Source organism: Girardinichthys multiradiatus, chromosome 2 (assembly GCF_021462225.1).
Source record: "Girardinichthys multiradiatus isolate DD_20200921_A chromosome 2, DD_fGirMul_XY1, whole genome shotgun sequence".
In the NCBI taxonomy this organism is placed as follows: domain Eukaryota; kingdom Metazoa; phylum Chordata; class Actinopteri; order Cyprinodontiformes; family Goodeidae; genus Girardinichthys; species Girardinichthys multiradiatus.
In genome coordinates this window covers 30289769-30314066 of record NC_061795.1, presented here as the reverse complement: position 1 = coordinate 30314066, position 24298 = coordinate 30289769, and the positions used below count along the sequence as shown (strand labels likewise).

General features: G+C 38.7%; 1 protein-coding gene across 1 annotated transcript in view; it reads right to left on the bottom strand.

Moving 5' to 3' along the window:
• The window catches only part of sema3d (sema domain, immunoglobulin domain (Ig), short basic domain, secreted, (semaphorin) 3D), a 49768-nt gene that overhangs the window by 13787 nt on the left and 11683 nt on the right, over window positions 1-24298 (bottom strand). The window contains exons 2-14 of the mRNA XM_047389779.1: window positions 21090-21339; window positions 15934-16094; window positions 14004-14066; window positions 13763-13882; window positions 13570-13663; window positions 9240-9368; window positions 6553-6689; window positions 3469-3583; window positions 3202-3271; window positions 2959-3103; window positions 2139-2361; window positions 1736-1824; window positions 1442-1483 (exon numbers count right to left, since the gene is read on the bottom strand). Of these exons, the coding sequence (XP_047245735.1) occupies window positions 1442-1483; window positions 1736-1824; window positions 2139-2361; window positions 2959-3103; window positions 3202-3271; window positions 3469-3583; window positions 6553-6689; window positions 9240-9368; window positions 13570-13663; window positions 13763-13882; window positions 14004-14066; window positions 15934-16094; window positions 21090-21297 (1596 nt within the window). The 5' untranslated portion in view covers window positions 21298-21339. The remainder of the gene's footprint in view (window positions 1-1441; window positions 1484-1735; window positions 1825-2138; window positions 2362-2958; window positions 3104-3201; window positions 3272-3468; window positions 3584-6552; window positions 6690-9239; window positions 9369-13569; window positions 13664-13762; window positions 13883-14003; window positions 14067-15933; window positions 16095-21089; window positions 21340-24298) is intronic.

The window sequence follows — 24298 nt, the reverse complement described above, 5'->3', positions numbered from 1 at the left end:
GCTCACTGTTCCCTGCTTAAGCCATTCTATGCCAGTTTTAAAGAGCTTCAGATTGTTGACCTGTTGTAACACCCAATGGTGCCCAAGTCTTATTAGGCTTTATTTGTTTTGAGATAAAATTGGAGAATTCAGATGTAATTTTCATTATTCCATCAACTTTGTGCAATGCACCTATAATTCTGACAGCAAAACAGACCTCAGCATGATGCGTCCACCACTATGATTGCCAGCTGGCACACTGTTTTTAGCTTTGAAAGCTTTGTTCTGACTCGCTCAATCACTCTTTCTCTTAGTGTGACCAATCTCTTATCTGACCATAAAGCTTTTCACCAGAACACATTTGGCTTCTCCATATGGGCAGCTGCAAATTTCCGTAATAGTTGATGGAGTTCGTTTAGAAGCAGGGGATCTTCATTCCAGTGTCAGCACCATCTCAGTCCACTGCAATGTTAAACTTGCCTTACTGTGAACAATAACAATGGTGTTAAGTTTCTTCCCGTTTATGAACATCTTAACAAGTTTCATTTTCTCTGAGGGTAATAGTTTGAGTCAAATGAAACTTGAACATAATTGGGTGCTTCATCGGAACTATGATCCAAAAACACACAATCAGGCTGGTTTTGGAATGGATAAAACAGGCAAATATCAAGCTTTGAAAATAAACCCTGATCCCGACCCCAGTATAAATTTTGAACAATGCTTAAGAATCGGTTTTATGGCAGGAAACAACTAATTTAAAAGAGGTCTAACAATTCCGCCGTGTATTTGAGTGATCAGATATCCAACCAGAATCTTACCAGAAGCTTATTAAAAACTACAAAAACCGTGGTCAATATAAAACATACTATTAAACACCACACTGTAAATCATCAAGAAAGCAGACTTTTTCTTCATTCATGTGAATGGCTAATGAGTTATTTCTGAATAAAGCTGGAAATTTGTGTGAAAAAATACTGATTGCAAAAAAAAAAAATAATAACTTCCCTCCTGTTACCTTTTTTAACTAAGCACAACTAAAAAAAACTTTGTATCTAATATTAAGTTGTTCATCAGCCATATATGTGTTACGATTTCTTAGCTTAAAGGATTTTGACAGAAGGAACTCTAAGGATGTGGTCTGAAAAAACAAGCAGGCACATAGTGGCGCAAACAGGTCAAACAGCGCTGAAGATGAATAAAAGTTGTGATTGAGGTTGAAGTGTCTAGTGACACTTTTGACCCCCAATGTAATGAGACGGAAGAGTGAAAGAGCTACAGGAGAATGAGGACAGTCTAACACAGGAAGTAGACCTGAATGCATGTGTAAACAAAAGGCAAATAAAGAAGCACGTCTTGTGACACATCAGGCATGCATCATGAGACATGGTGAATGCATGAGGTGTGAATTAAGGCAGAGAACAGAGATGTTATGTAGACTGTGGGAGCAAAATGGACAAGAGACCTTTTTAGAAGAAATCTCCAACGTGAAGATAGGAGAGGAAACCTGTAGAAACAAGAGAGGAAAATAAAGTTTTGCACCTCAAAAACATTTGCTGCATTGGCATAAGGAAAAATAACAGATGGTGTTGTTGATTATTTGAATTTACAAGAGAATTAAAAAGGCATGGCAGCAACTTTGTGCTTTTATGAGAAAGCTGCCCAACAAACAGCCACAAAATTACTATATCAGGAAGCAAATGTTGCAGCAGTTACTGTATTTGTATTTGTGTGTCCGAGATTGAGCTGTATATCTTACCTGGAAGACCTGAAGCTCCTCAAGAATTACTTCCTCTCTTGACCAGTTCTCTTGGGTGATGCTCACAACCTTCAGAACTGAACCAACATCTACAGCAGTGACAAGAAAAACTTTAAAATTAATAAAATCATCTAGCACAAAGTTTTATTTATTATGTAAACCAAACAAGTTGTGTGCATGATTGTTTTTATATTTGGTAAAAAATATTTTTTTGTCTAGAAATAATCAGGAGTTTAACATCCAAAGAGCTTAAAACTGTAAATATTTTGAGCTGTGAATAACATATATGTGCATTTGTGCTGATCTTCAAAACAGTGCTAGACCAAAGATCAAAATCTGTGGTGGAGGATGACTATGTGATCCACTGCCCTCTAGTGTTTTAAGGGGGAAAAAAGTGTCTTACCTGTTCCCAGGAACATGACCTCGTATTGCCCATCATCTGCCATAACCCTGTCCACTACAATGTGAGTCAGGGAGTAATCCACTCGGACACGTGTGAAGACCGGCCGGCCAGTCAGAGGGTACACTGAGCGGTGCATCAGTGGGTGGAATCGAATGAAACTGATCACCTCATCTGGAAAGTCTTTGGTGGTCTTGATTCTTGGATCATATGTATTGCTGGGGCACTAAGAAACCAAAAAAACAAAAAACAAAAAATCAGTTTCCCTGTTTTTAATTTTCAGAGATTATGTTTTCTGTTTAGGTTTTCAACTAGAACTGCTTCTCTTAACATTTCGTTATGTGTGTCTCCATCTAGTGGTGTAAACGGTAACTGCACCACACAATACAAATATGAAACATCTGTGCCTCTTCGATCCTCAACCCCCTTCCTCTGCTGTATTATTTGCATTAGCTCATGCTGAGCCCTCACTCAGTTTTGCACCTGAGGTTTATAAAGCCCCAGATCCCCCATGCATCCTGTTCACTGCCTTGATTAGAATTCTTAAACAAATTAAATGAGAACCTGATTAACATGTCATGTAACCTCATAAAAGCCAAGGTTAGGTCGTTCATAATGATGCTGAGTGATCAGATGATAGCATACCCTGCAGCTTCTTCAGTATTTTATGCTTTAATCCTCAATGTTTGAATTAGGTCATGTTTATTATTTTGTGATTTGACAGGAAGCTGGGGATTTATTAACTACCTTGTCCAAATAAAATCTGTAGTGAGGAAAGACCCAATTTTTTTCTTTGTAATCATCTATGTGTAGGACAACATACTGTTCCAGGACGAGGGTATGGTATTCTCCCCTCATATTCCACCCATCTGTGGTTGGGGCCCTCTTTGTGGGCGAACGGTCCATTGAACGCTGCCCTTATGTCTGCCATGCTGTATACACATACAGCTGAGCCCTGGAAAATGGAACTTAAAGACAAGGTAAAACACGAAACATTGTAAGCCAACAGTGAATGAAGACAAGGGTGAATGAAGACATTTGTCAACATGAAGGAAAGTTGACTTACCTGGAAGTTGAGAAGACTGCATACACTATGGGGTTTTTGTCATCTCTTGTAGGGAGCAGAAAGATGTCCTCTTCAATAAAGTAGAGAAATTCAAAGGTTATTTTAGAAAAATTCCCCTGTGCAGCCTTCATCAGGAATCTATTATTGGCTACCACGGTGCCTATGTTAATTCAGGTGTGTCTTCAATAAAATGTTCACAGAAGGACTGTTACAAGATAAAAGCCATTTTATAGTCCTGAGTCACTTTTTAATCACATAGTCACTTACGGAGCTCATCAAAGTGTGTGTCCACACCATCTGGTCCTGGAATAGAACATACAAGCCGGGCTTTGAGGAAGGTGGTCCATTTATTGGTTAGACTCCTCAGCCCACCAATATCATTCTGAAACATAACAGCCAAACTCAGTCACAAAACCGCGGACAGGAAAGGGAAGCTGTTCCATATGGCCACAAGAGAACTTTTATTAGAACCACAGTCATTACGTGATCTTTCGAATAGATATGTAAACAGCATCAAAGACTCACAAAACCAATGAATTACATGCCTCGTCTGGAGGGCCAAAATTGTCATAATCCAATAAATATGTACATAATTGTATAACTACTTAAAAATCCAAATTTTTATAATTTTATATAATTTTATACATTTGGAAATAAAAAATATATACTAGGTGCTCATTATTTTTTTAAATGCTAATGAGGCATTGAGTATGTAATAATTAAAATGACAATCAGTAAAAAAAAAATTATTTAGTGTATTCTAAAATTTGACATTTATTTATTTGTTCATTTGCAATTTTATACAGTTTAGGCACCACGGCTATAAATTCATAGCATTCATCAACTACTTATTTTTCAAATAGATTATGCGACAATTTAATCAAAGTTAACACAATCCGGACCATTTTTTTATGCATGTCACCAATTGAAAAGAAAAATCAAAGTAAGAAAAACTAATTAAAGTGCAACTTCTTCACAGGGAGTCCTAATATGAAAGGATATTTCTAAAAAACCATCCATGTTTCATCTTAGCATGTGAATTACTTTCATCAAATTGCGATCTTTAACCAAACTTTGTTAGAAGGGCTCAAGTGGGGCTCGTTGTAATTCATGGAAAGGTAAGTGGACAAGGTATACAAAATGGTTAGGGTTTTATTCATGAAGAAACAAGACCTTGTTTAAGTGTCTCCCTTCAAAAAATGTAAGCACTTACTAAAGATGTTTCACATGGTGATTATTATCAAAGACAATTCATTTTAAGAGCCCTCAACTAGGTCATTTCACATGGAATGAACTAGTCATCCACCAACAAGCAAAGTCAAGGTTAAAAAAGGAAGTGCACTAGGGTAAAATATGGTAGAGGAAAAAAAAATTTAAATGTAATTTAAAGTAATCTCCTTCTGAACTGCCTTACAGATTTCTGCCAAGACATAAACATGCTGAAAGCTTTTCATCCAAAGTCTTAGCAATGGATGTCTAATTGCTAATTGGTAACATGCTGTTAGTAAATTCCATTTGTATTGACAAATGGTACTTCAAGTGCTTTACTAAGGTCCCAGTTGTAGACCTGCCCTGCTTCTGTGGTAATCTAAGCTTACAGTTGTTTTGAGATGACGTTAAATATAATTTTTATTGACTGTTAAAATGACCACCAAAGGTAAATTGTAATATTGTTGTTGCATAATGTTACTTAGATATTTCATTAAAACTAAGTGTTTCATTGGTTTATTGCATTGGTCATTAAATGAGGTATCCTCAGGTGCCAGCTCCATCAAGCAAATAAAAGGTTTTAAAGAAAAAATGCCTGTGTCAAAAGAGCTATATTGCAAATAAGAAGTATTACTGGAGAAAAAAAATACCATAATTTTATAGGGGATGCTTGCAAATATTTTCCTGTAGGGGTAATCTAGTAAATATTTTTTGATAAGGACAAAATTGTTGGTACCCCTCGGTTATTGAAAGAAAAACCCAAAATGGTCACAGAAATAATTTGAATCTGACAAAGTAATAATGAATAAAAATTCTATGAAAATGATCAAATGAAAGTCAGACATTGCTTTTCAAACATGCTTCAACAGAATTATTTAAAAAATACACTCATGAAACAGGCCTGGACAAAAATGATGGTACCCCTGAAAATAATGTGACCAAAGGGACATGTTAAATCAAGGTCTGTCCATTAATTAGCATCACAGGTGTCTACATTCTTGTAATCAGTCAGTGGGCCTATATATAGGGCTACAGGTCGTCACTGTGCTGTTTGGTGACATGGTGTGTACCACACTCAACATGGACCAGAGGAAGCGAAGGAAAGAGTGGCTAAGAGGAAAACATTGGACTATTCTGAAGTGGCCTTCTATGAGCCCTGACCTAAATCCTATTGAGCATCTTTGGAAAGAGCTGAAACATGCCGTCTGGAAAAGGCACCCTTCAAACCTGAGACAAAATACCTGCTGAGAGGTGCAGAAGTCTCACTGACAATCGTTTGATTGCAGTGATCGCCTCAAAAGGTTGTGCAACAAAATATTTAGGTTAAGGGTATCATCATTTTTGTCCAGGCCTGTTTTATGAGTTTATTTTTTTAAATAATTCTGTTGAGGCATGTTTAAAAAGCAATGTCTGACTTTCATTTGTTCATTTTCATAGAATTTTTATTCATTATTACCTTTGACAGATTCAAGTTATTTCTGTGACTATTGTGGGTTTTTCTTTCATTAACCGAGGAGTACCAACAATGTTGTCCACGTGTGTAGGTAGTCAACAACAACATTCTGAGTGGCTCTCTAGTTCCTAAGAACTAGCCTAAAGCAAAGCAAAGAAAGACAAATGTGTTTATAAAGCTTTTTTTTTCCACCAGGGGACATAAAACACTCCTTTAGTGGCAAGCATAAAGTTCCCTATCTGATTGTATCTGAAGGAGTTATGAATTTCTCACGCAAAAGAGATAACTTGTACTCTTAAATGTCTGTCGTAACCACATTTAACCTGAGTTCCGACAGCCATGTACAGCATTATACTCCTCTACCCCTTCTGAGTATGACAAACAATTGCCTTGCAAAAGATTTTCACATTTTGGATGTTCTGGTATAAGATTTTTAGTTTTTTACACTTAATCTGAAAAGTATGCTGTGTATTTGTATTCACCCCAAAATCTTTGTATGATTTTATGTCCATTTTATGTGTTACCTTTCGTTGGTCTATCAAAAAAAATAAAAAATAACATGCATTGAAGTTTGTGGTTGTAACAGAACAAAAGAGACATTTCAAAGGGTAGAAATACTTTTGCAAGGCACTGTACTGCTTTTTCTGAGAACCTCCCACTGTCCACACTGTCTTCGCGTAATATCTCACCTTGCACACTCGAGCCACTCGGGAGAGGATGCTCTTGTCGTTGCCCTCCCGCGACACCTCACGGAAGAAAAAGTATATCTTGTCATCATCAGGATTGTATGTGTCAGCGATGGGATGAGCAGAAATAAACCTGGCCTCTGAAGACACAAAGGAAAAGAGAGAAGGAAGAGTGAATATAAGAGTCAGATAATGGTTTCTCCATTAAATCTGATCTCATGGTGGCTTTAAAACTGAAGTACACCTTATGGTAACAGTAAATTACTGCTTCTCTTTACTTAGCAGAATGTTTGCTGACCTGTACATCAACCTACAAAATGCCCAGTAGTTTGCTGCATGAGCTAATGAAATAATTGGCAGAAGATTTGGATTTTTTAGGGGATATCTCATTTAATATCATATAATTACTTTCCTGTTTAGCATCTTTACACAATACAGGAATATCAGAGATGGTGAAGTAGGTGAAACTCAATTTCAATAGCAACATACCCACAGTTTTCTGACTCTTTTCTTTCTTTACCTTTACATAAGGTCCCAATTGTTCTCCATGAGCATTAGCATCTCAACTCTCCAAGATATGCATTAGGTGTGAGCATTGAGGGCATCCAATTGACCAATTATCGTAGCCACGCAAAGTGCGAATGCATTACAACTGAAATATTGTATCCTACCAATTATTGCTTCCAAGCAGTCCTTTGCAATTTCAGTTGCATTGCTTATGTTTTGCAGTTGATGATTTTTAATGAGAACAGTTGTTTTTATCTCTATAATTTAAGCACATTTTCAGATTTCTTTTTCCCCTTGATATATTTTGTTACATAGTTTTCTTTTGGTTTTGTTCAAAACATAATGTTAATAGTTAAAAATAGTTTTAAAAAACTCGAAAATGTGAGTGTGCATTATCTCAGCAAAGTTTAAGATAAATTTAGGCAATATAGCTTTTATTTTGTCAAATATTATACCAACAGTATGCTTTAACTTGAGGTTTCAGGTTGTTGGAACATATTATTATGCAAACATGACATTGTGTGACAATATTATATATTACATGTAGAGTTTATAATCACTTGATAAAAAATAATTTAATTTAGACTTAAATAGTCTCAATATAAATGTTACGTTTACAGACGTTTATACCTTTGTCACCATTTAGTTGTCGATATCATGCATAACTTACCCATGATCATGCAAAAATATCTCTTGGCACACAACAGTATTTTTCTTACAACTGTCACAGAAGCACAGTAGTGTAAAGAAAAAAACAACACTTTTTTGTGATATCTACTGGTTGAGGCTTCCATTTACTATTTATGACGGCAACTCAGCAATGTTTTTATTCTGAAAATGAAAATGTGATCAGAAGCCAATAAAATATTACACTGAAATTAGTACAAAGTGATTGTACACGATGCAGTACACTTCTGCAGGTTTAGTGACAATAAGTTGTGCTAATACTGCTTTTGTGTATACATAGTATGGACACATGTTGCAAAGATAATTGAAAAGCAATTTTTAAATGTGCAACATTGGTGTTGCAAAGGACTGCTTAGATTGCAATGAATGGTAGGTTATCATATATTAAAATTTACTCTGAGTTGTGTCCTAATAATATATTTGGTAAAGGAGTAGACCCAATTTAGTTGATTGTTAAAGGTCAAAGTAGGTACAAAACACAAAGTCGTGTGAACATTTTGATGACTGATGGGAAAGAGAAGAATAATGGAAATTGAGTTTATGCTTCTTCACCCGAAATATATTGGTCTTATTAATATCACACAGCCTTATGTGAATTGCATAACTGAAATAAATTAAGGTAAATACAAATTTTTAAATACTGATCGGCTTGAACAAAGGTAGTAAGCACTGTGCCAAGAGCAAGAAATTAGGAGCAAAGAGAAATGAACCAGAAACAGCATGTTTCCATCAAGATCTGGATTCAGAGGAAGGACATGACAAAAAATTCAAAAGTTTCAGTGACAGTACATCAACATTTGCTCTACTTCTTTAAGCCAAGCCAAACACCAAAGGGTGATTCCCCAACTGGAACAGCTAAACTGCTATTAACACATTCGACGTAAGGTCATTTAAGTCATGCAACGCTGGGAAGATGTTTCACAGGCTCACAGGAGACACTGAACGAAATTGGGTGCTGTGTGTCTGCCCCACCACCATCACACACTGTTTACACACACCAAGAGACACTGAGCCCAAGACAGACAAAATTTGTCCAAACATCCCTGACCATGTGGTTGTGAAATGTTGAGACCATGTGCAAAGATTTAGATTCCGGAGACAACTGTTGATACACGACAGCCTGTCAGTGGTTGTAAAACACTTAAGACCGAAGACATGAATGCAGAGAGGTCTCCCTGCTCAGCGATGACTGTGTGTGTGTGTGCGTGTGTGTGTGTGTGTGTGTGTGTGTGTTCGTTTGACTCAGACTCTGAACTTTGTGGCACACTGTAAATTCCCCTCTAGGTGTGGCCCCTGTTCAGCTGTGGCATTTATATAAAAGTTCCAGTGAAATGAATAAGTAGACTGTTTCCTTCTCTCTGGAATACCAGTAACTATCCTGTGGGTACAGGCAAGCTCTTTGTGTCTGCAGAGAGGCTGAAAGTGTCATGAAGAAGCAAAACACGTTTTGACTGCTCTTGGCATGTTAATGTGGTGATGTGCAAGCGTGTGTCTACCGTTGATCCAGTAGTCTTCAGAGATGTCTGTGCGTATGTAGTGCTGGTCAGGCGGAGGACCTAAGGAGCGTGTGAATGTAGTGTCTTTGCCCAGGAAGTCTGATGATGTGCCCACATATAGGTACTGATCTGGAAAGATTTTTTATTTATTTATTTTAGAAAAGTAATGGATAGACACAATGAAAAGTTGGACAAACAAGTACAGAAACAGTACCTTTCAAAAACTACAAATAAAAAAAATTATCATACCCTTTGGACTTTTCACATTGTGTAATTACAACCTGCAATTTCAATGTATTTTGTTTTATTTTATATAAACATAGTGCATAGTGATTTGTAAAGTAGAAGGAAAGGTTACATTATTTTTATTTTTTATATAAAAATTTGAAATCTGTTTGATCACAATTTACTCTGTTACTCTTAAATGAAATCCATTGCAACTAATTGCCTTCAGAGGTAATGTAGATTTTAATAAAGTCAATTTGTGTGCAATGTAAAAAGAGTTAAAAAAATATCCCAAGATTTAAACATTTTGGAGAGCACTGTTTGGTCAATCATCCAAATATGGAAAGACCTACCAAGACATTGCTGTCCTCCTAAACTGACAGGTTTGACAAGGAGAGCATTAATCAGAGAAGCAGCTCAATGGTAACTATGGATAAGTTGCAAAAATACACAGTTCAGGGCAGAGATTCTGCCGATATGACAACTATTAGTTGTTAACTCTAAAACCTGGCTTTAATGGAAGAATGGAAGGGAGAAACCCAGTGTTGAAAGAGTTGAAAGAGCAGTTTGCCACAAACCATATACAGGTCCTTCTCAAAATATTAGCATATTGTGATAAAGTTCATTATTTTCCATAATGTCATGATGAAAATTTAACATTCATATATTTTAGATTCATTGCACACTAACTGAAATATTTCAGGTCTTTTATTGTCTTAATACGGATGATTGTGGCATACAGCTCATGAAAACCCAAAATTCCTATCTCACAAAATTAGCATATTTCATCCGACCAATAAAAGAAAAGTGTTTTTAATACAAAAAACGTCAACCTTCAAATAATCATGTACAGTTATGCACTCAATACTTGGTCGGGAATCCTTTTGCAGAAATGACTGCTTCAATGTGGCGTGGCATGGAGGCAATCAGCCTGTGGCACTGCTGAGGTCTTATGGAGGCCCAGGATGCTTCGATAGCGGCCTTTAGCTCATCCAGAGTGTTGGGTCTTGAGTCTCTCAACGTTCTCTTCACAATATCCCACAGATTCTCTATGGGGTTCAGGTCAGGAGAGTTGGCAGGCCAATTGAGCACAGTGATACCATGGTCAGTAAACCATTTACCAGTGGTTTTGGCACTGTGAGCAGGTGCCAGGTCGTGCTGAAAAATGAAATCTTCATCTCCATAAAGCTTTTCAGCAGATGGAAGCATGAAGTGCTCCAAAATCTCCTGATAGCTAGCTGCATTGACCCTGCCCTTGATAAACACAGTGGACCAACACCAGCAGCTGACACGGCACCCCAGACCATCACTGACTGTGGGTACTTGACACTGGACATCTGGCATTTTGGCATTTCCTTCTCCCCAGTCTTCCTCTAGACTCTGGCACCTTGATTTCCGAATGACATGCAGAATTTGCTTTCATCCGAAAAAGGTACTTTGGACCACTGAGCAACAGTCCAGTGCTGCTTCTCTGTAGCCCAGGTCAGGCGCTTCTGCCGCTGTTTCTGGTTCAAAAGTGGCTTGACCTGGGGAATGCGGCACCTGTAGCCCATTTCCTGCACACGCCTGTGCACGGTGGCTCTGGATGTTTCTACTCCAGACTCAGTCCACTGCTTCCGCAGGTCCCCCAAGGTCTGGAATTGGCCCTTCTCCACAATCTTCCTCAGGGTCCGGTCACCTCTTCTCGTTGTGCAGCATTTTCTGCCACACTTTTTCCTTCCCACAGACTTTCCACTGAGGTGCCTTGATACAGCACTCTGGGAACAGCCTATTCGTTCAGAAGTTTCTTTCTGTGTCTTACCCTCTTGCTTGAGGGTGTCAATAGTGGCCTTCTGGACAGCAGTCAGGTCGGCAGTCTTACCCATGATTGGGGTTTTGAGTGATGAACCAGGCTGGGAGTTTTAAAGGCCTCAGGAATCTTTTGCAGGTGTTTAGAGTTAACTCGTTGATTCAGATGATTAGGTTCATAGCTCGTTTAGAGACCCTTTTAACGATATGCTAATTTTGTGAGATAGGAATTTTGGGTTTTCATGAGCTGTATGCCAAAATCATCCATATTAAGACAATAAAAGACCTGAAATATTTCAGTTAGTGTGCAATGAATCTAAAATATATGAATGTTAAATTTTCATAATTACATTATGGAAAATAATGAACTTTATCACAATATGCAAATTTTTTGAGAAGGACCTGTACACACGTGGACAAAATTGTTGGTAGCCCTCGGTTATGGAAAGAAAAACCCAAAATGGTCACAGAAATAACTTGAATCTGACAGGTAATAATGAATAAAAATTCTATGAAAATGGACAAATGAAAGTCAGACACTGCTTTTCAAACATGCTTCAACAGAATTATTTAAAAAATACACTCATGAAACAGGCCTGGACAAAAATGATGGTACCCCTGAAAATAATGTGACCAAAGGGACATGTTAAATCAAGGTCTGTCCATTAATTAGCATCACAGGTGTCTACATTCTTGTAATCAGTCAGTGGGCCTATATATAGGGCTACAGGTCGTCACTGTGCTGTTTGGTGACATGGTGTGTACCACACTCAACATGGACCAGAGGAAGCGAAGGAAAGAGTTGTGTCAAGAGATTAGAAAGAAAATTATAGACAAGAATGTTAAAGGTAAAGGTTATAAGACCAGGCTCTGTTATGTTCTGGAGCTGCTTTGCTACATCTGGCACAGGATGTCTTGAATCTGTGCAGGTATAATGAAATCTCAAGACTATCAAGGGATTCTAGAGAGAAATGTGCTGCCCAGTGTCAGAAAGATTGGTCTCAGTCGCGGGTCATGGGTCTTGCAACAGGATAATGACCCAATACACACAGCTAAAAACACCCAAGAATGGCTAAGTATTCTGAAGTGGCCTTCTATGAGCTCTTACCTAAATCCTATTGAGCATCTTTGGAAGGAGCTGAAACATGCCGTCTGGAAAAGGCACCCTTCAAACTTGAGACAACTGCAGCAGTTTGCTTATGAGGAGTGGGCCAAAATATATCTGCTGAGAGGTGCAGAAGTCTCATTGACAGTTATAGCAATCGTTTGATTGCAGTGATCGCCTCAAAAGGTTGTGCAACAAAATATTAAGTTAAGGGTACCATAATTTTTGTCCAGGCCTGTTTCATGAGTTTATTTTTTTAAATAATTTGGTTGAGGCATGTTTAAAAAGCAATGTCTGACTTTCATTTGTTCATTTTCATAGACTTTTCATTCATTATTACCTTTGTCAGATTCAAGTTATTTCTGTGACTATTGTGGGTTTTTCTTTCATTAACCGAGGACCAACAATTTAGTCCACGTGTGTATGGGACATTCTAAACGTGTGAACATGTTTTAGAACGATTCAGACAAAATACAGACCTAAACCAAATTGAGAATATCCAGCGAGACTTACACATTGCTCTTTACTTACTGGGCTTGAGCTATTTTGCAAATAAAAACATGTGCAAATGTGTTAGTCTTGAGATGTGCAAAGATGCTACAGGCATACCCCAAAACACTTGAAGTTTTTACTGTAGTGAAAGATGGCTCTGAAAACTATTGACTCTGGAGTGCTGAATATAAACACACACCACACTTTTCTGATTGATATTTGCAAGAGATTTTAAAAACCATGCAGTGTTTTCCTTCCATTTCCCAATTACGCACTTATTTGACTTAAAAATAAATAAATAAAAGTACATTGATTCTAACAAAATGTGCAAAACGTCAAGGTATAGCAGGAATACTTTTGCAAGACATTCTAGTGAAATCTTCATGTTTTTACTTTTTTATTGGTATTTAGGTACAACAACAAAAACCCAAGGATTAAATATGATTTATTATAAGTTTCCTTATTTATCTGGTATCTGAATCCAAAAATGCAAATGAACAAGGTTTCTGTCAGCATAGGCAACAAATGGCAGAGAGGCTGCCAAACTCTAGTTGTTCATGACTGTCTGCAAAATTACGTCGTTGTTCCTTGAGAAACATCAACTTGTCTACTAACACAGAAGCATCGTAGGAGGAGAGCTTGGAAAATAAATATAAGAATGCAAATTCAGGTCTGAAAATATATGGCTCTGCAGCAATAAAACACCATATATTATTTTACCTGAAAGGACTGAAGCAAAAGGCTGCAAGGGATCAAAAGGACACTTCAACCTGCCAGAATCTACTGTATTAGGCAACAGCTGGAAAACACCATCCTGTAGGTTAAAGGAAGATAATATTCTAAGAGTATTTAATACTTTCCATGAGATATTGGCAAATAATTTCCATCTGATATTCACTCATTTACACTTCACCTCATTTTGCCCAGCGATTTCAATGAAAGCACAGGTGGGGTGGAAGCCTCCTGTCCCACAGGCATAGACATGTGTCCGGTTGTAATTGTGGAGGACTCTGACAAAGTTAGCACATTCCAACTAGAACAAGTAGGGACAGATAAAAACAAAGGAAAGATGAGATATAGTATGACAATAAATGAACTAAAGAATGTAGATTTTGTTGAAAGGGTGTTTTTTTTATTTTTATAAAAACACTCACATTTGCACTTTTGCCAGCAAGTTTGCATGTTTCAACTCTGTCTCTCGGAGCAGGCCAGAAGATCTAATAATGGATAAATGTATGAGTACTTTTCAGCAATCACAGTGTAGCCAAATATGAAACTTTAGCCCCATGTTAAACATAGTTCGATATTGTCATCTGCATTGCCCTCTGCATGTCTTATTCACAAAAAGTTAGCACTGTATAAATAATGTGCAATGGCATCAAGATTACAACCAAAGTGGACATGATTTCAAAGGAGAATGCAAGATCTCCCTCTATTACTATCTCTATTTTGGGTATTAACGCATTGCAAAGAAAAACGCTTCATGTACCTTGTTAAAATCCAGAACTGAGACTTGACCCCTTAACCTAATGTCAGCTTTAGCACAACCCAAAAGTCTTTTGAAGCCTTTTTGGGAGCATTTTAAGCCTTATAAGAGCAGTCTGAACTCTAGGACCAGACAGGTTAAAGCCAGACCGATGTTTCTTTTTTGCCTGCATAGTTAAAGCCAACATGAAAGACAGCAGAAAGAACCGATTATATGATGTGCAAGGAAAGTTGCAAGCCAGAACCTACTAAAAGATTAAGCTGTTTTCTGAATTACCTTTTAAATAGTGGTGCTCTTGCTAAGTATTGCACTATCCTTGTTTAAAAAATCAGACAAAAAACATCTGACCTATATATCAACATTTTAAGTGCTGGCAGGAGAGAGACCCTTTATCCAATGGTCTTTTAATGTGCCGCACCTTGTTCATACATGTGTTATAACGGGCTTATCTGCTTAGTGTCTTACCTCCTCCACCAAGGAGAGCTATTGCCAAACCTATTCAATGCTAAGGAATTCATACATAAAATACAGTGTTACAATGTAATTGATACATGTGTAAAGGCTTAACTGAGAGGTTAAAATATATGCAGAATGTATGCCCAAGACGCTTTTGCCACTGCATCTATACAATAATTAAAAACTATGGTAAAAACGTTACACCACATCAGAGATCACATGAACAACAAGGCAAAACACCTGGAATGAGCATTGATGTTTGTGTTTCGTTTCTGTTCTTCCCTTTACAGGTATGTCCTCTCATAAACACCATGACTGCATGTAGGAATCACATTCACAGTCTGGGCTGATTATGCAAGCCTCAGAGACTTAACATTTTGGGGAATATCTTCCTCATCATCAGTATTGATGGCCCAAGAGGCAACCAGAAAGGCAACACTTTGAGAGCAAGACTATCAGTTAGAACAACTTGATAAAGATCAAATAAACAGTCCTCCCACTGATGGATCAACCTCAGCTGCATAAACACACGCTCACATCCACAAACTCTAACATATGGCACCCATTTGAATGCATGTGTTTGTGTAAACGCATAATGGCGAGTGTGCATACCCTGCAAATGTTTATGTATGCAGTTGTCGTTGAATGTGTACGTGCAAGTGCCCTCGAACATGACGACCCTGACCTCAGCAGATGGATAGATGCAGACTGCCGCTGACTGAAAGGTGAGCTCTTCTCTAAAACAAAACACGCCTGAGTGCCTTTCAGGCAAATTGGTATGGAAAAAAGTGTCTTACATCAGCCCACTTAATGGTAGGAGAGGTTTACGTGTCATGGGATGAAGGTAAATGACTGAATGTTTCATGTTGCTGCTCACAGCAAATAACTGAGGTCATAGAGATTTAAGTGTCTTTAAGCATGGATCTAAGCTGAGTGGTTCAGGTAATGTGCATTGAGGAATCATACTTAAATTTCCTTTCTAGAACTATTGCTTCATCAAAAGGTGCTTAAAGCTGCACTTACAGACTGAAGTCTTCCTGAATAATGTCTTGAGTACAGGAAATGAGCATCTGTTTATTTTCAGATGAGATTTGAGTCATTCTGTCACCTTCAATGTACATTTTTTTCCTCTTTAACTCTACCTTTCTGGGGTCTTTGCCCAGATTGTTCGGGTCAAGCAGGTAGATGTGATCCCTTGCTCCAAGCAAAAGACGACCCTTCTCCTCATCCAACAGCAGCGAGTGGGAGTGCAGGCCGTCAGCTGGGCCCAAGAACAGATATATGCTTCCTGCTTGAAGCAATTCTGGTCCAAGACAAGAAAGAGACAGACAAACAAACAGGGGGATTAAAATCCTTGCAAGTACATAGCTTACATGTAAAAATGTACCATCTTGGGTCAAATTGCAGCCCATATTTCAGTGGAAGCACAACGTTAAACCTATTAGTTGCAGACAAGTACAAAGTTGCCTGGACTGAAGAAAAACAATGTGCTTGACTTGGTTTGGGTTTACTTAATTTGCTGTGGTTTAACACCTCAGCTACACTTGCTGATAAAGAACAGACATACTGGCAATGGTGATAAGTGCCCTATCAGATGTCTCTACAATTATTTTCTTATTTATCATGTTTTTACAATAAAATTTCAGAATGCAGCACCCAACAGTTTAAATGCAGATGTTTAAAAGCAGATGTCTGAGGGGGCTGTGTATTCCCACTGACTTTTGCTCTACTAACCAACAAGGTCCTCATTTTTAGATGGCTAAGCATCATGATAAACATGAGCGTTTGCTGCTGAGTTGATGAGGGCATGATGAATATATGTTGCTCGCTCATGGTAGGCTTCAACATTTCTACATAATGGAATTGTTTCATGATACCGTCTATTTTGGGTAGTGCACTAGGATAGAGGTCTTTTGCTTCTGTTCTGATGTTTATGTGCACACATCTTACCAAAATATTACTGACATTTTCTGAATTAACAGAAGCTTAAAAAGATATCATAATTTTGGCTTTTCCAGATGATTTAAAGGCCCAATAATCTTAGTGTTTGTAAACTATATTTGAAGAAAATAATTATCCTTAATATCTCTCTTATTATTCTGGCATTCAGCAAATAGAAATCATTTTGGAAATCCTAACTAACCTAAAACAGCAAATATTTAGTATGATTTGGTGTCCGACAGTGAGAAAGATACAACTGATGTAAATATGTTTCAACCCTATAATGTTTTGACTAGTTGGTCTTGGGCTCCCTATGTCTGCAGCCCATTTTAAAGAAGGTTTTCTGAGAGGTGAACACAGCTACATGTTGGACTCGGCACTGATCCTTGATCTCCTTGATCTGAGGAAATCTTTTCTATCACCAGGCTCTTTTTAGTGCACCAGTATAGCAACATGCCTTGAGTAAACACTGGCTCAGAGCAGGGGAGTCCTGTGGGAGTCACTCTGAAAGGATTGACATTGTGATTACCCTCTTGGTGTGAAGGATTTGAGAGGTTAGCAACCTTCAATATTTGAACTTCTGGGAACCCTCCACACCACACAGTCCTGCTTAATACCTCCTCCTCTATACAGGCTCTCACACACAGAACCCCCCACATGGTCATATCGCTCACTCCTACACACCTCATGCCCCCAGTAGACTAAACCTCAAAGAGAGCATATACCCCCTAGCCTTCTGCTAACAGTAATCTGTTCTGTAAACACACGACACTATGAGTCCATTGAAACAGTCTGTGTGGCAGTTGCTCCTCAGTGTTGTGCTCCACACCTAGCCTTCAGCAACCTGATTAACTTTTGTTTGGCTCCCAGACTGGGGCTCAGAGAAGCTGTGATATGGATGTACATTTGAAGTTGAATGGTTAGTGGCCAAGGGCTGATATGATATGATATGCTTGTTGCCGTTGTTTTTTTGTTGTTGTTGTTTTTATTTCAATTTGTTCTTTTCAAATCATATACATTTCTAATGGTAATTAAAACCACTGTTCCACTGCAGGCACGCTGAGAACACTGATTGCACTGGATATGCCTGCAATTATTTGACTGTTTGGCTTTGTGTAATAATCATATGATTATTGTCTGATTATAACAAATAAGCTATGTAATGATGTTTTAGTCATGGGTCAAGTATTTGTCACTTACTGTAAAAGCCATTAATCTTAGCAGTTGATACATCAATTACTATATGAAGAGGAGGTGGATTAATTAAAGTTAAAAACACTATATTGCTAAAAGTATTTGTTTGTCTACTTTTACAAGTACATGAACTCCAATGACATCATATTCTTAATCTATAAGGTCAAATTTGTTGATGAAACCACTGTTGCCAGCAAAAGCATTTAAAAATATTATGTAAACATTTTTCACAAGGTTTAGGAGTGTGTTCATTTTAGATGAAAAAAACAGAATTGTAGCCTCTGCTCTAATTCATCCCAAAGGTGTTCAAGAAGTTTGAGGGCAGGGCTCTGTGATGGCCAGTCAAAATTCTCCACACCAAACTTTATACTCCTGCAGCCATGAAATTGGCTGGACAACAGAATTCATTTGGTGGTGTGACCAAATACTTTTGGTCTTTAGATTTCTGTTTTTTAAACTGAATAAAGTGGCAGTCGAACCATCTCAAAAAACCTGTTACAACTGGCCCATGCATCAGTTCTCCATCCTGCAGCAGACTGATTATTACTGCTTCATCAGCTAATTTCCAGAAATCCCTGTCAGTGTGGCACTTCCTGAATTCACTAGTATATAGAATGGATGAATGCTGAGACAAAAATCTTGTGAAGACCCAGTGGATGAACTTCATCACAGACAATATATTGTTTGCCCTGACTTACTGGGGCAATTTCACTATTCCAATAAAAAAACATGTCCGATATAAAATTTAGACATCTGTTTTTGACTAAATATATGTGGCCGGATGTTGTTAAAAGTGTGGGGAAAGAACACTTCAACAATGTAGCAGGTAAAATCATTAGACACATTGACATCATGGTTAGATGATCTCCCTTTTGATTAGCAGAGAGCCATGCAGGCTTTACTGTGACTCTGGAAGAAACTTGTCCATCAGCATGGGATTTTCATGGTAAGGTTCAAGCAGTTGATGGCACTTGTTTTGAAGGTGATCACTCAAACAGGGATGATTTCTCTGGGATTATTTGACCCTTCACTCATTGAGTCGGTGCTTTCACAGGGGGGAGCGGGGGATGATGTGATGTTTGATGAGTGATCTCTTCTGGTTGGTGTTGTTATTTAATAGTGTGCACTGATGAGATGAGGATTATGTGTGTATGCTGTGAGCGCTGGGTTAAACATTTGCTTTTGATGGATTTCTTTAAGCCTTGGTTTTGCTGGCTAAGAGAGCCAAACATGGACATCTTATTGCCAATTTTGCTCATGGAACAGGAAACCACTTAATAGTCAGATGGCCAGTCGCATGAATGAACACTAAAGTCAGTCATACTCACAAAGCTAAAAAGAAAAAAAGGATACAAATAACAAGTATCTCCATTAAAATGTAATCATATATGAACTACTCTGGAAGAAAGAGAAAATAAGACAAAGTGCAGACTTAAATGCTAGCCCAAAGTACTGAGTAAACACTGTCCATTGCAGTAGTCATTCCTGCAGCTACTTGAATGTATTTATGTTGGACTCTAAAAACACATGTGCATCTTTCTTTTCAGCCACACTGGGGCTTGGAAGCCTTAATGTAAAGAGAGCCTTCAGAGGTTGAAGTCAGGGTGAGTTTACTTTTAGGTCACTGTGGGGATTCAGTTTTGATGGAGCAAGACTGAAATTCATTTGTGTGGTTTTTTTGTGGCCCATACGTTGCATGACAGATGAGGACTTTGAAGTAAAGTTTGTACTGGAGTTTAGAGTGGATTTTAAGACTGCAATCACTTTTTTGGTTTTCCTACGTGGCATAAAGCAAACTGATTTAATTCAAGTTAAAATTTATGAACAGAGTTAAATGGCTGTTGTTACTCAACAGGATCATCAACTTGAACTGTAGGAGCTACCTGTAATATAGATGAAAATGCTCCAGTGACAGTATGTTGCTTCAAAAACAAACATTTAGATTCTGTCAGTTTAACTATATTGGAGTGTTACATGATTAAGTAAAAGTGTTGCATTGGACAAGGCCATTCAGGCTTGAGATCCTAAGCTCTGGAATGTTTGGATGTATGTCGCCACCAAAGACTGTGGCCCCAGAAAAGAACTCAGTCAGGCAGCTGCTTTGAGTGGATTCAACTAGGCCAAGTAAGTGCAGATATTAAGATGTCAGAAAATGCTACTTCCATTTTCTCAATCCATTGAAGGGTATCTCCTGAAGTCTATTCAAGCAGGAAAAGACATTTTCGTCTTCTCGTCTTTAAGGCAAGCTATGTTCTTAATAACAGTATCTAAAAGGCATTCAAAATGTGAATTTGCTAATTGAGTGTTCTTTTATTAACTCTTTGCAGTCCTTTTTTGTTGCCAAATTAGTATGAAACAGACAGAACTTGATCAGTGTATGTAAAAGTGATAACTAACCAGTAAAGAAATCGTGGGACCAAAACAAACCAAACATTTAATCTATAACCCAAAGCCAAAAACTAATTATTCCTATGGCAGATTTAAAATAATCTTTTCATTTTACCAATTTTTTTCTTTTACCTAGAAGTAAAATTTTCATTTTGGAGTGGCCCAGCCAGCGCCCCAATTTGAATCAAATAATTAGGGTGATGGCAAGGAGGGCTTCTAACCTCAAAGACTTGGAGCTCATTACGAAAGAAGAATCCACAGAAATACCAGTGGAAACATGCAAAAACTGGTCCATATTTATAGCTGCAATTGCAACAAAGATTGATATATTTTGAATAAAGATAAATAAAAATAGTTAGACTTATTTTTTTTTCAAAATTAATGCTCTTTACATTTTTATATTAACTATTAAGAGATTCCCATGTCATTTCTTGTCACAAGGAGCTTCTTGGTTGGATGAAAATATTTTTTTATCTAAATCTGCCAGGTGTGGAAATAATTTGAGCTTAATTGATATCTCTGTACATGTTTCTCAAAAAACTGAACACAAAGTACTTTAAGTGACAAAAGTAATAAATGTGATACTTTTAAAGTGTGCCCTCTATATAGTTAATTTTTGACATTGTTCATAAAGCTCATAAAGAAGCTGAAAATAATAGTTTTCAAGTTTCAATTTGCATTGTTTACACTGGGCATAACACATTTAAGTAAAACATTAAGAAATATGCAATAGCATTAAAATTAGAAGACATATGAACAATATTTCACTTCTTACCTCTGTAGCTGAGTTTGACTCTGGGGACACTCTGTTTGATGCTTGCTCCAAAAGGAAGGCTGGCCAACAAGATCAGTCCCACAAACGGAAACACTGGATAGATTAAAACTAAAGTCCTTCTTCCTTCTCTGCCATAATTACAGCCAGGCAAGCAGAACAGAGCCCAAGCTTTATTCTGGCTCTGACAGACAGAGTCTCCTGTTGTCATGGTGTGTGCAGTAGCCTTGTTCTGTTTTCACTCTTCTCAAATCTGAAGAGGAGAGACCAGTGGAAAGAGTCAACAGGGTGGAGCAATCAGAAGCCAGTGTGCTCGAGGATGTGTGCAGTGTAATCTAAGTTCAGAAAGGATGTGTATCTGTTGACCATTCAGCTGTTTCACCATGGAGCCCAGCAGGCATCTCACCTTCCTTTGCTCCTCCCACATAAGCTGTTGTATGTCAATAGCTTTCCTTTTGTGTTCCTTTAAATTTGTTTGCTCAAAACAAAGGTCACACCAACCAAACAGCTACATTCTATCTTGCCACAGGCCATTCCACTTTCAGCTTCTCTCTTCTTCATTTCCTTTGCACACAGATATCTTATTTAAGTCTTTGCTTCTCCTATTCAAGTCGTATAGATTCACCAGTGCCTGAGGACCCCTGTCATTTCGTCTTTTATATTAAGTAAAAGATGAGCCATATCTTGTTGAGGATTCCACAACAAATTAAAGAGCCTAAGGGAGAGACACTTGTTCACACTCGGAGAAGTCAGCAGTAACGACTGTACCATAATGGAACATTTACTTTTTTGGATGCAACGAGGACTTCAGCACTGTGTGCTCAGTGAATATGAATTGTTACAGATCTAAGTGTTTTGATTATGAACAATTTAAAATGCTCGTACTCGTCGTCTTCCGCTTTATCCGGGACCGGGTCGCGGGGGCAGCAGACTCAGCAGAGACGCCCAGACGTCCCGCTCCCCGGACACCTCCTCCAGCTCCTCCGGGGGGAGCCCAAGGCGTTCCCAGGCCAACCAAGAGACATAGTCCCTCCAGCGTGTCCTGGGCCGTCCCCTGGACCTCCTCCCGGTGGGACATGCCTGGAACACCTCCCGAGGAAGGCGTCCAGGAGGTATCCGGTATAGATGCCCGAGCCACCTAAACTGGCTCCTCTCGATGTGGAGGAGCAGCGGCTCTACTCTGAGCCCCTCCCAGATGGCTGAGCTCCTCACCCTATTTCTAAGGGAGTGCCTGGCCACCCTACAGAGGAAGCTCATTTCAGCCGCTTGTATCCGGGATCCCGTTCTTTCGGTCATGACCCAAAGTTCATGGCCATAGGTGAGGGTAGGAACGTAGACCGTAGACAATTTAAAATGTTAGGTTTTAAACACTCTTAACAATAGGCAATTAGTTTGATTTCTTTTTGGGGCTGGAGTTAAATTAAATCTTTTGTATATTATTAGTGACAAAATACTTGCAACTCTAACATCTGTAAATGTATAATAGAGGTGCACAATATCAGGAAAACAGGTAAGTGTGGTGCTAATGGTGTGTATTGTGATGACAATATTGATTCTGATTACTTATATTCTCTGACACTTTTCTTCCTTTTTTTTCATCAGAATGTCCCCACCACGCTTTGTAAACTATCCAACAGGCTAAAAATATTATTGGCCCACATGGCAGTTGAAATATAATATCGTACCAAAAATTGCATCTATTTAATTCTTTGCGACTGCAATGTGGCATGCAAACTGCAATTAAATATATTATGCGTCTCTTAATTTAGGGTAGTATCGCTTATAGATCAACATATGAGAGCTTCCATATCTATCACTAAAGACTTTGTTGAACCATGTTCATGTGAAATTGTTGGTAAACCTAAAACGTCATTATTTTCTCCTAATGAGTGTCAGGATCTGTTCTTCCAGAGCATGCAGTTAACCAGTTTCCCCACTAGATGCCGCGGAAGCCCTGGAGGTCTGGAGGCTGCTCATCAGCCACTGTGCGATAAAAGGGAGGACTGCCAGCACTTCAGCGGCTGACTGTTTTGCCCCAGTGGTATTACTACCAGCCTCTCCTTGTTTCTCACACTTTTGAAAGTTAAGTGTTCTCTAGTCAAGCTTCTTGTTAATCCCTTGTCCCTTCCATGCAGGTGCTGCCTGACGTACTCACTGGCTTTGTTGAAAAGATCTTGGAATCCCACAGACCCTGAACCTCTCTGGACATCTTACCTGGCAGTCCGAACCGATAGTTTTGTCTGGTAATCACAGAGAACTTATTTCCTTACATGTTTTTCCGGTCTCACAACGTTCTCTGGTCCTGGGGTTCCCCTGGCTGCAGGACCACAACCATTGCCTGTCGGGGTGTCTAAGATCTGCTGTTTCCCCTAGAAAACACTGTGAGAAAGTTGAGGGGGTCGAACCAGTGGATTTAGCCCTGGTTCCTCCCGATTATCATGATCTACAACAGGTTTTCAGTAAAACCCGTGCATTATCACTGCCTGGCCACCGCCCTTATGACTGCGCTATTGAGCTCCTGCCTGGAGCCCCGCTGCCTACTAGTCATTTATTTAGACTCTCCCAGCCAGAGCAATTAGTCATGGAAAATTAAATAGCTGACTCCCTGGCTGCTGGCATTATCCGCCCCTCATCTTCACCTCTGGGGGCGGGTTTTTTCTTTGTAGGGAAGAAAGACTGCAGTTTCCGGCCGTGTATTGATTATAGAGGCCTGAATTCCATTACTGTAAAGAACTAATACCCGTTACCATTACTCTCTTCGGCTTTCAAACCTGTTCAGGACGCCACTATCTTTACCAAGTTAGATCTTAGAAACGCCTACCACCTCGTGCGTATCTGCCAGGGCAATGAGTGGAAGACCACCTTCAAGACTCCTTTGGGTCATTTTGAATACCTGGTGATGCCATTCGGCTTATGTAACGCCCCAGCGGTCTTTCAGGCCCTGGTGAACGACGATTTAAGAGACTATTTAAACATCTTTGTTTTTGTTTACTTGAAAGATATTTTAATTTACTCCAGGAACCTGACTGACCATCGCCGGCATGTACGCCAGGTCTTACAACGTTTGCTGGAGAATCAACTTTTTGTGAAGGCTAAGAAATGTGACTTCCACCACTTCCTGGGCCTCGTTCTCGAGGGTGGACAGGTTCGCGCAGATCCAGAGAAGATCATAGCTGCCGTGGACTGGCCTAAGCCTGACTCAAGAAGACAAT